Below are 12,356 nucleotides of genomic sequence, written 5' to 3' on the forward strand. Positions count from 1 at the left end.
GGATGAGGATGAAAAGAGGGACACGCGAGCGATGAGAGGGGAGGAAGACAAGACACAAACCGGAGAAGTAGTAGAGAGCGACCGTAAAGGTTTTGAACTTTGCCTTGCTATGGTTCTTTAGACTCAGAAATCAACATCACTGCAAAAAAAATAAAAATAATAATAATATTCCATGCTGAAGCCAGATGACGTTTTGGTCTCGTTTGATCAAATTCATTTGAAATGTTTGATGAGGGTCAGCGTCTGCTATGAACCACAGCAATGAATCATTTAGCAAAGACCTGTAGGATCAGACAAAATACAAAATGAGCAGGGTGGTGGGGGCTGGGGTGGTGGGGGGGAGACAAAATGAGGAGGGGAAACAGAAGGTCGAAAGTTGGCGAGGTGACAATGCTGCTCACTTGGTTGTCGCCTGGTAGGCGGGGCATGGAAGCGGCCCTGCCGTGGCCTTCCATTGGTGGAAAGTGCTCAGTATCCGAGTAACCATCCTGCCCCATCTCTCTCATCTCTACCGTCTGTAAACAGAGCACGAGAGCAGGAGATGTTGTGACTGGCTGACCGGGACATCTTGGGGGGTGGGGGCATGGGGGGGGGGGCTTGCTATCCACAGAGGCAGAGAATCAAGGGGTCGTACGCAGGCATGTGGTCAATGAGAGGATCAGATGAGCACAATGACGAGCTTTGCCATTTGCAACCTTCCTAATTCTAGTTTCCAAGGGTACTCGCTTCATCGGGTAGACTTTCACAATCTAGAACAGGGATGGGGAAAGTGGCCACCCGCAACCACGCCCTTTCGTGGACCCTTGATTAACCCTTTCGTGCACCCTATAACCTGATCACATGATAAGCTGTCCGCTGTAGTAACTGCTGTCCCTGAAAGGGTTTAAAAAAAAAAAAAGCACGTTTAATTTTTTTTTTTTACAAGCCCCTAAAAATCTTAACTGATAAAACCAGGGCATGATTTACACAAAGAAAAAAAAAACGTGGGAATTTGAATGTGTTTTGAATGTGGGGTGTAATCCTGCTCGCATGAGTGAGCTCGCGTGCGCTTTCTACCTGCGACGTGGTCATGCTTCCCAGGCCATCTTCAGGGCTCCAGCTCCCGACCTTTTGGGACATCTCCTGAGCGCGAGCTGTGACCCAGGACTGGCTCTCCGGCACCCCCCCATCCACCGGGCTGTCACACAAATGTGCGCTAATCAAACGCAAACGTACACGTATCTTCCTTCACGCCCGGTCGGAGTTCCAGACTCACAGTTTGCTCATTGTCTCTGTCGTCTCGGGTGGAGGGAGGGCATTGTTGAGGCCCGGACCCCCGTCTTGGGTGGGGGAAGGCGGTTCCACGCGCTGAAACAGTAATGGCGTTCGATTCTGCGTAAGATATACGACATGGCCATCGCCGGCTATCAGGCAGACCGACAGGGAAATGGGGGCATGGAAAGGAGCGAAGCAGGACCGGAGGGGTGGGGGGGGCTGCTGGCATCCAACCATGCCTTTGTGGACAAAATGTCACCAGTGGGTTCATGACACAAGGCACCTCAGTCATTATACCAAAAAGTAAAACAACTATCAGGCGGCCTACGTGTTGCCGATGATGCGTTACATACCAAGGCAGAGCTGTGGGCACAAGTTAAAATAATACGGAAAGGGTGAATAAAAGGAATTGACCATGGAGGGATGGGTGGGGGTGAAGGGGGTGATGGGTGCATGGTATAGGAATACATGTTCATGTTTCATACATGTGATTAGAACGTGAAGATGCGAGATGAAAAAATACATGCATCCGTACAAGGCGAGCCTATACGGTAACTCTTGATTAAAAAACAAAATAAACGGACGAGGGTGGAGGAACAGTATGCTGAGTATAGACTGCATTTGTGGTCGTGCAGTATCGTAAGCAACATTAAATGAGCCTGTTTGGAGGAGACTGTTTTAGAAGTATGCTTTGAAAATACGGCCGAAGTACAAAAGTTGTTCTATCGGGCTCAAGTTCCATCCGGGGAAAATGAAATCCTCTGTGACACAGTTGACATTTATAACCAAAACTGTCTGAAGAAATTGTGTGTGAATTCAGATCCTCAATAACCCCCCCCCCGGGCGGCCCGGTAGTCCAGTGGTTAGCACGTCGGCTTCACAGTACAGAGGTCGTGGGTTCGATTCCAGCTCCGGCCTCCCTGTGTGGAGTTTGCATGTTCTCCCCGGGCCTGCATGGGTTTTCTCCGGGTGCTCCGGTTTCCTCCCACATTCCAAAAACATGCGTGGCAGGCTGATTGAACACTCTAAATTGTCCCTAGGTGTGAGTGTGAGTGCGAATGGTTGTTCGTTTCTGTGTGCCCTGCGATTGGCTGGCAACCGATTCAGGGTGTCCCCCGCCTACTGCCCAAAGACAGCTGGGATAGGCTCCAGCACCCCCCGCGACCCTAGTGAGGATCAAGCGGCTCGGAAGATGAATGAATGAATAACCCCCCCCCCCCCCCCCCCCAAGAAACTAAACTACCTCACTGAACGGAGAGAGGACACCTTTAAAGCAGCAGATGGCAGCACTGTTATTTCTACAAGAATGCCCCTTTAAAAAGTTGCTCAATATCATAAAGTCAAGTCCATAAATATTGCAACGCTGACACAGTTCTCATTTTTCTCAAGACACTTGAAATTAAACCAAAAATACGCGTTAGGCTCTTTTAATTCCTATAAACCGTTGGCCTGATGTTAAAGCACATCTCGTTTGATCTCAAATTCATTTTTGGCGGGGTGTTTTCAGCTAAAAAGATGATAATGGTGTCGATGCAGCCATTTTTGGCAGCTGACTGTAAATAATTTCGCAATAAGACAAAAATACAACCAAATCTCATATGGCCTTTTCCCTTTAAAAAAAAAAATTAATCCACGTCAGCACATACTGTAGACCCAGCCAATGCGTGTGTATGTGTGAGTGTGTGCGTGTGAACATGAACACACTCGGCTCAGGCCTTGCTGGAGACATGCATTACCTGCTCATCGCGGAGCGCTTGCGAGCGCTTGGTCTTGCTCTGCCGGTAGTACTCCATGATCATCATGGCAGCGTAGATTTTGCCAACTGTCAGGTCTGTCGCTGCTGAGAGAATGACAAGTTACCCTGCAAGATTAGACCCTTTGGTATGGACCCTGAGCGCCAGGCATGGGAGAGAAGGGTGAGGCGTGCACACCAACAAAGGCACGGGTACTTTCACACACACGTCACATATGCACATACACAGACATTGAGCAAAAAATGTCTTTTCACAGGCAGATCTTTTTTTTTTTTCCAGCAGTTAGCCGCATCATAGCCTCGTGATGTGCTATACAAAGTAGTGAAAGTTTAAGACTGAGCCTTTGGACTTGGGTTTTGTTTTTACTTTTCTTGGTATTGGAACTACAGCGGTGCCTTGAGAAAAGAGTTTCCGCACTCGTGCCTCCAAACAGCCGTATCTTCTTTCAACTTTCCTCATTAAAATGAATGTCAATGCCTTTAAACCATTTGAGCCTCCCCCGCAAAATCAAGTAATTTTTGTCATTTGCAAAGAAAACTAGCACCGCATAATAGTGTACTTTATAAAAACATGGGAATCTAATCTAATTGAATGTAAACAATTCCAATTAAAATTATGCACCATGAAAAATTCAACATAGCTTCTTGTGTTCTGTGTGATTTGGCCACCGGGGGCAGTATAATACAGTCATCACCCAATCGAATATATGCTTGTGACTCTGAATTTTGTTCGAGGCTACCGCCCGTCTACATCGGTTTCTCCACCATTAGCGTTCAAATATCTGTTGCTTAAAGCGTTCTAACGCCATCTCTTCAATGCCATGCGTTAGCCTGTCTAAGGTGTTTCCTGCCCTGCATTAGCATTGCAATAGGAGACTTTAGAGTAAAGTCACGTTCTTTTAAATACACAATTTTGAATTCATTTCGTTCCAAAGAATTAGCACTTATATCTCAAGGCATCGCTGTATATGGATCAACATCATGCATTAAACAAACGGCAAGAATAGTCGGCCTACTTTAGCTTCACATTTCATCAATCAATAGAAGGGGAGAACCATATTGTTCCGTTTTCTAGATATGCGCAACTCTGACTGGCCCTGTAGTGAAAAGACATCTATAGAGAGTTGCTCTATAGAAAGGCACCCTCTGATTTTAGGCGGCGGCGTTGGTCGCCCAGTTCGTGTGCGCGCACTTTTCGGACATTGCTGTATCAGAGGGTGCGGCGGTGAAGGGAGAGACTGGCAGAAAGAAGCGATCCTCAGGTGGCGTGGAAGAGAAACAACGTCGGAGAAGTCGGCTGCGGCCGGGCCCGCGTCGCGCGCCCTTGTGCACTGCAACTTACACTTGTGGGGAGTAACCAGCAAGTCCAGATGCTTCTGGGAGAGATTGGGCCAGATTGCCATCATCTCTTTCCTCAGCTCGGCATCCATCTGGTGCTTGTCAATACCACCTGGTCCAAACATGCAGACGGAACAAATACAGAGACGCAGACATAACACAGCCACGTATGCGCATTCACCCCAAGAAGACAAATACAGAAACAGGAAGAAATGTGCCATGATTAGGTGTGAAGGCAGTTGTAACGTGAAGGACCCACTAATTGCTGTATATAAAATTGTACTTTGTACCAAATCGAAAACATCAATTTCACAAATTATTCATTCATTCATTCATCTTCCGAGCCGCTTGATCCTCACTAGGGTCGCGGGGGGTGCTGGAGCCTATCCCAGCTGTCTCCGGGCAGTAGGCGGGGGACACCCTGAATCGGTTGCCAGCCAATCGCAAGGCACACAGAGATGAACAACCAATCACGCTCACGCTCACACCTAGGGACAATTTTAGAATGTTCAATCAGCCTGCCATGCATATTTTTGGAATGTGGGAGGAAACCGGAGCACCCGGAGAAAACCCACGCAGGCCCGGGGAGAACATGCAAACTCCACACAGGGAGGCCGGAGCTGGAATCGAACCCGGTACCTCTGCACTGTGAAGCCGACGTGCTAACCACTGGACTACCGGGCCGCCCAATTTCACAAATTAGACCACCAAAAAAATGACAAAATTATAATACTAATAAGGTTCAGTAACTGGTGGATTGTTTTTTTCTTCCTGAAACGTCACAGCTATAAATTACAACGCATGGTGAAATCTGTTAAACGGAATTACAGGGATTATATATTATGCGGCCGTTTTGGAGTTGCGAACAACCGTTTCTGGGAAAGTAAGAGGGATGGGGCACCTTCAGAAATCTTGGCGATTTTGATGTCCAGGGCTGTGCGGATCAAAGCCATGAGGGTGGAGTTAAAGTGGACCGTGTTGTCGTCCGCCACGGGCAGATCCATGCGAAGGAGTCTCTGTGGGGAGGGTCAATCACATTGAGAAACAAATACGGGTGGGATCGTTTGTGGAACCTCCAAGTGACAAAGGGGTTGGGGATTGGGGAGGGGGCTAAAAGGTGGAGTGAAGGAGCTGTGCATAAGCACCTGGTGTGAGTTTGACCCAAATATGGGAAACTTCAAATCCAATGGCTTGACTGTCACGAAAGGCCACAATTGTGATATAAAATAACTTGCGAAGATCATATTAGTCATCAGAGATCGGGCAGCTCAGTGATGCTGAACGGTAAAGTGACTTCGGTTACCCACAGCTCCGACATTGGGGATTGGAGGCTCACAACAAGAGACCCGTTCTGAACCAATAAACCAAAATCAAACGTGAGACATCTTTTGGTGAGGAAGAGGGGGTTGGCACACTTTGTTTTTTTTTTGCTTATTGGTTCATCCCTTTAAAGGCCTTGTTGGCTTGTAAATGGTAAGAGACAAACACCAACTCACACGACAATCACTTTGTGTGTGTGTGTTTGGTAACAGGAAGACGGCAACCACCCAGACATGCAGCAAACCATGCAACCCCCCCCCCCCCACTGCTATGCCTTCCCCTTCATCACTCTATCGCGAGTATATTAAAAAAAAAAAAAGTCTACTCCTCACTCACCAGTTTCCCACCCCCCCATGCAAGCATGCAATGCACAAACAATACGCCTCACGGGACAAGCAGCTGCGCAGCCGTACACAGAAAGCATCCCATGTGGGGCTACATTAAAATGAGTTTGTGCGCTGTTTTAATGTAGTAGCTGTTTGAAGGAAAATTTTTGAACATGTGTAGGGCCTGTCGCTAAGCTGGGATGATTGAGCAAGGGGCTCTTTTAGTCAATTTTTTGGGGGGGTCCTATGTGTGTGGATAAATGAAGACAGACTTTGAGGGTTAATAGGTGAGAGAGAGCAGCATTCTGCGGAAAATGTGAAAAAAAAAAGAAAATATGACAAGAATACTGCCAGAAGGCAAAGATGTGTCATGAGTCTTAAATGTCATGGGGGGGCGCTAAAGCCAAAAGAGATGATGGAGAGGAAGAAATAATAGTAGAGCGAGAGTTAGTATATGCAGATAGAGAAAGTGAGTACAAATGATCAGGGGAAAGCAAAAGAAGTAACCAACGCTTGGCTGTGTCAGTCGGAAAGCGGTCCTGCCCGAAGACCCTGCAGTCTCCTGTCAAGACTGAGAAATTCAACTGCGCTGTCCGTTACGCGTCGTCGTTTTGTGTGGAAGTGGACCAGCTGAAAGGTGACAGGGTTTCCGTTGGGCTCGTGCTTTGGCAAGGAAATTAAAAATGTTGCAAGGGATATTAGCATTATTGAGCAGGGAAAGTTTTGGGGTCTAAGGAGTAGTTCAGGGAGGAGGCTTTAAGTGGTTAATTTGGCAGGCGTAAACAGAAAGATAACAAAGGTGGATCGACAACCAAAGTGACTGCATGAAACTGGTTCCAATAGCGCCACCGTGAATTCATCGCTTCGGACGAATCGGATCAAATCCAACATTCCGAGCTGTCGGTTGTTCAGATTTGACATTGCTCTGTAAATGTCATCGCATTCGGATGGCTTTTTGGACAATCCATGTTATCGTAGTCAGGTTAACTTTGACTTCTCGTGTATTTCTATTCCGACATCAAATGCGTGTGTGTGCGGATTATTTGGGGTGGCGCGTTCATGGAAATGGCAGTCGTGCAAATGGGCCATGCAGAGGGCAGGTGAGGTTTGAGTGCTGGGAGGGGTTATGCAGAGATGTGGAGGAGCAGAAGGAGGAGGGGGGCGAGGGGGGCTGGAAACAGAATAAGAACTGCATTGACGACAGAACCAAAGGACAAAGAGAAGATTGGACTTGCAGATAGGAAAAAAAAGAAAGAAAAAAAAAGAAAAGAGGCAGCTTGGGGGCTCGGCGCTGCTACATGGAGGGTGAGAGAAAAAGAACTGCTTCTATATGGCAACCAAAGGCTCTCGGAGGAAAACACATCACTGACACAAGCCCTTCTGCTCTCTCTACCATAGCAAAGAACACATACTGTCTCTGTGTGGGTGCGCGTGACCTCCTTCTTTGCATTTGCGTGTATGTGTGTATGCGCTTGCCCCATCCACAGGAAGGAACGAGTCAGACGACAGAAGTCTCGCGGACTTTCCAAGCACTGCTGCACATGCATGCTGTGTGTATGTGTGATGTGTGTCTCTGTGGGGGGTGTGGGGGGATGTGGGGGTTGATGGTGGTATTGCGATACTTTTGTTCATATAATCTATGTGCCCTTCCGTACACGGTTCTTTCCAAGTGCAAATTGTGTACGGTGAGCTTGGGCGGCGGAAGCTACATGGTGCAAATGAGCTGAGAAGGTCCCTTCCTTTCGTTCCTTCCTGTGGATAAGCATCCCCCTGTCTCACCCCATCTCACCCTATTTGTCTTCCTACCTCCACCCAAAAGTTCCACACTGCCACACAATGACCACAACAATGACCGGCCCACCCCCACTTTCCACAAAACAGAAAGAAAAAAAAATAGTTCAGTATAACCAAACAAACAACAGCAGTCAAGATGACACCATGTTGACATCTTACTAGCACCTTCTAAAGCCCCACCCTCGCCCACACCCTTTTATCCCCTATTGGAGACTCGGGGTGGGGTCCTCTCTAACCTTGTAGGCCACCCGTGCTGGACACCTCTTCCCGAGGCCTAGTGGAGGACACATGTGCCTCAGCATGTCATACATTTGCCTGCAACTGATTCTGCCACTGCACCATCAGCCAGTGCCACCAATTCGTTAACCAAGAAGTAGAAGGGATGGAGGAAAGCAAGGAGAAAGAGACAGAGGGGTGGGTGTTTAGAAAGGTGGGATCAAGTTAGCCGTGGTGTGAAGGAGAGTGAGAGAAATACCAAAAGAAAAAACAAAACAAAAGAAAGACAAGGTTATTGGGCTGATTTGAAGACACAGTGGCCCTCATGAGGCTTCTCTCTGAGCTAGACACTTACATGCTATTGATCATGCCAAAAAAGACATTCAATCATCTGCTTTGGTATCAAAAGACACGTATGAATGTGATGTACTGCATATGTGAAGTATACTCTTGAAAGTCTAGCAGGATTTCCGTTTCATTCCATAAGCAATCAGAAAAGACATGGTTCGCTTGAACCAGCTTCCTCTCAAATCTAAGCAATTTAAATGCGACATGTGACAAAATTTTCAGCACATGCCGACCACGCTTTAATATTTTTCATCCATCCATTCCCAGATGGCGATTTTGTCCGGGGGTGAAAGTGGAGCAGATACCAGCTTACTTGGGGCGAAAGCTGGGTCTCGGATACTCAGTGGGAATCGAGTACATGCTAGCCGCGTGAACATTTAGCCACGCGACTTGGCAATATATATACGGTCCGTTTATGTGAGACTATTGTAAAATGAAAGAAGAGATGGTGTGCCTGTGACGTTTGCTTTCAACACAATGTGGCAGGAGAAGTGAGTGTTGGGTGTCAGCAATCTCTGCTATGGCTCTGCGACAAATCTACTAGTTGAAATGTTGTCATCACACTTTGTAACTTTTGGAACCATTTCCAATTAGATTCTTCTGAGAGCACTTTGGTGAGCATGTCTGCGTTGTACGTGTATGTGTGTGTGTGTTTGCACAGAGGAGCAGGACAGAGCTTGACAGCAGGCACCAAGCCACTCCTGCTCACACGGGGAGGAAGGGGAGGAGGAGGGGTGTCAATGCAGTTTCTGTCTTTCCCCAAACCCCCCCAAAACTAAGAACAATGCAACACTACAGTGGGACACCGTAGTTTGCCATATTGTAGCCGAAAAACAACAAAATGAAACATAGGAATAAAGAAGGAGCCATTTTACGATATATAGCATCCACCTTTTTTTTTTGTATGATGTGACACTTTGAGCATTTCACATGCGTCTTTGGGTATCTGCATTGTCCCGCACATTCTCTCGGCATTTCAGAATGCAAAGTTGATAATGGTGGAAAAAGTAGATATATAAACTGAAATGAAAAGGAAACCACCTTGAAAATAAAAAAAAACGATAAAGCAGCATTCATTCCATTCCTGGATGCTGTGGCTAGCAAGTGTGCTTGAGAGATTTTGTTTGAATGGGAGTCAAACCTTGCAGGCCACCCTATGGGGGCATTTCTTGCCTAAGCCGAGAGGCGGGTCGATAACTCGCAATAAACTGTACATGTCCTTATAATGAATGCGCCCGCTGCAAGAAGAATACAGGGGAGTTAGGAGACGCTCACGCACAGGAGAACACACAAACAAACACTTATAAAGAAGAGAAAAACATTGGGAGGAAGAGCACAAGTTTCATACAGTATTTGAACATACTTTGCAATATGTTTACTGTAAAAATAAAAAATACGGGCAGCTAAATTGAGATCACCATCGCAGGAATGCATTTAGTACTTTGACACAAAAAAATATAAACAACACAAAGTACTGCATGCTACACACTGTTAAATGTGATCCCAAGCACTGGAAAAATACCATTTTTATTTAAAACTACTGTTTTCACACAATGGACGTGCCGACGCTTTAATTAAGCTGTTGCTAAACGACGACAATCACAGGTGGCAAACAGCAAACCACTTAATAGCTGCCTATGTTTAGTAACGCACCCCCTCCCTTAAACATAGGTTCAACCATTAACTATTTGTTCGTGATTAGAACATAGATTTACGTTGGGAACCCAGATTTGATAGCACCTGTTACTTGTGTGCACTGGTGGCATTACGAGCAGGCTCGGAAGTGCTACACCAGGTATAGCAGAGTAAGATATCTAGCATAGTTGTTTCTGTCTGTTTGTTTCTGCTCAATACTGGACGTAAAAAACTTTGGTTGGCTTTATTGATGTTTTATGAAGGTAAGCTGCTCTTAAAGTCTTAAATAGACACTCGCAGCCACGTCATTTGACTATTCTGAAGGAACTTTACGTGGGTGTAGGCATACTAGCAAGCGAGCTAGTTAGCTAGCTAGCTAGCTGTACAATTGGCCTGGTAACTGCTGATTCGAACGAAGTTGCTCAAGTATATAGTGTATACAGCAGTCTTATATAGTAGGAAAGGGGCGAGTTATACTTTTCTCCAAAGCATGTCACATGAAGCCATTTCAACTGTGCCCCCTAAAAAATCTGAAAAACGGAAATATTAAAATACTGTTCAGCGCTATAGCTCCACAATGGAGCACTGTACAAGTGGTCATTTCCCAGCTAAACTGACAGTCTAACATCCACTTTATATTTTTTTTTTTGTATGTGCGGTCTACAATCGGGCAACATGAGTAACAAGCACACACATATTGGAATACAGATGCCATGAAACTTAGCATGTCTACAGTCGATGCTCATACTGTAGACGAAGACAAAGCAGTCCTTGGAAACAAATGTGGACTTTGCCGTGGTAAGTTTTTGGCTGTATTCAGATACCACGGGGGAGGATTTGGGATTGGATTTGAGGGCTTTTTAAGGACAACTTGCATAAAAGGAGAGGAGGAACACGAGTAGAAGGGGAATGGTTGCCAGGGTGAGATAACCAGATTATGGTTATTCTCACAACCCCTTTGGCAGAAAACTCCAAAACAGTGGCAGGCCTCGAATAGCGATTGCTGATTAAACACAGTCACTTGGCGGTTGACCTTTGGGTGCAGCTACCTCAAGTATTTCACACAACCCTTCAGTATGTGCATCCTACTTGCACTGAACAACGGTTAGACAGTCAGGAACAAAATAGATTTGTGTATTTCAACAGGCGTTCAAAGTCGAGCAAGTTTATCTCGTCATGACTAATGATTCCGGATTCCAAATCAACTGGACTGCACATAAATTTCAAATGAATAGAATTGCTGCGACAGAAAAAAAAAATCCCAGTAAGTGTGGGAGACTAGCACTCACAGCTGTGCACTTTCTTACATTTTATACTTGTAAAAAAAGCGCAGTGGATTCTTGAGATTAGCAGGGCTGTTGTTGCTTTCCCCTGTGTGAGCAATCCCGTTACAATAAGCAGAAGAAAAAAAAGAAAAAAAACCCCAGACCTTTCATATCTACGAGTAAGCGCTAAACATTTTTACAGAAGCAAAATATCTGTGGGACTTTACGGGTACAATCCAAGGTAGCTGCATGACGCTTTGCAAATGTGCAGTCTTAATGTGCGTGCACAGTGGTGCATTCGGGCTCCCACTTACCAGGCGGCAGGATCATACTCGGCCCAGATCCTGACATACTCATCCAAGTGGTGAGGTCCAAGTATGGAAGAATCTCTGGTCAAGTACTCAAAGTTGTCCATGATGACGGCCACAAACAGATTCAGCATCTGCACACAAGCACACCCGTGCTCGGGAAGGGAAGTCCAACAGCCAGCGTAAATTGCAAGATGATGTGAACTCACCAAAAATGAACAGAAGAAGATGAACGAGACAAAGTAAAGGTAAGCCACTTGGCTGCCGCACTCTGGCTCTGTATTCCCTGACAGCTCGTCGCATTCTTTACCCCCCAGGCACGCCAGCATGATCTCATGCCACGCCTCCCCAGTGGCGCTCCTTGAAATGTACGCGATAACAAATTCAAACACGTTCAGAACGAAATGGCGTGAAGCTCATCTCGTGAATGGCACCTGAAGAGCAACATGAGAGCCTGAACGAAGGTCCTGAAGTTGTTGTGTTGGTCGATGGCGCCCTCCCCGTCTTCTTCAATCGCAATATTCCCGAAAAGCTGCAAAGGCGATGACACTGAGAACACGACCGGTATGTGGACACATCCAATACAGAGTATCGGAAATCATGGGGCCGGTTTTCTTTTGGGGTTTTGGTGCTTTTGGATAAATGATCCCTGTTAACACAGAAATCTGACGAGAAACACCGAAATTGATGATACATTTTTTTTTCCAAGAATATGAAATATGAAACCAGTGAGTGAACTTTTCCAAAAATGTCACCTGTTTTTCAAATTACTGAGCATAAATGGCCCAAAACAGCTTTT

General features: G+C 46.1%; 1 protein-coding gene across 14 annotated transcripts in view; it reads right to left on the reverse strand.

Moving 5' to 3' along the window:
* Positions 1-12,356, reverse strand: part of cacna1aa (calcium channel, voltage-dependent, P/Q type, alpha 1A subunit, a) — a 52,912-nt gene that overhangs the window by 5,610 nt on the left and 34,946 nt on the right. For 6 of the 14 annotated variants that reach the window (XM_052049345.1, XM_052049339.1, XM_052049348.1 and 3 more), the window contains 10 exons: positions 11,992-12,089; positions 11,767-11,917; positions 11,564-11,691; positions 9,491-9,587; positions 5,247-5,361; positions 4,350-4,457; positions 2,991-3,094; positions 1,256-1,371; positions 1,057-1,177; positions 402-515 (listed from right to left, as the gene is read on the reverse strand). In XM_052049345.1, the coding sequence (XP_051905305.1) occupies positions 402-515; positions 1,057-1,177; positions 1,256-1,371; positions 2,991-3,094; positions 4,350-4,457; positions 5,247-5,361; positions 9,491-9,587; positions 11,564-11,691; positions 11,767-11,917; positions 11,992-12,089 (1,152 nt within the window). Of the gene's footprint in view, positions 1-401; positions 516-1,056; positions 1,178-1,255; positions 1,372-2,990; positions 3,095-4,349; positions 4,458-5,246; positions 5,362-8,021; positions 8,119-9,490; positions 9,588-11,563; positions 11,692-11,766; positions 11,918-11,991; positions 12,090-12,356 lie in introns of all 14 variants that reach the window. The other 8 variants (XM_052049342.1, XM_052049351.1, XM_052049341.1 and 5 more) reach the window with 6 other exon arrangements.

This window comes from Hippocampus zosterae, chromosome 17, assembly GCF_025434085.1.
Source record: "Hippocampus zosterae strain Florida chromosome 17, ASM2543408v3, whole genome shotgun sequence".
NCBI classification, from domain to species: Eukaryota; Metazoa; Chordata; class Actinopteri; order Syngnathiformes; family Syngnathidae; genus Hippocampus; species Hippocampus zosterae.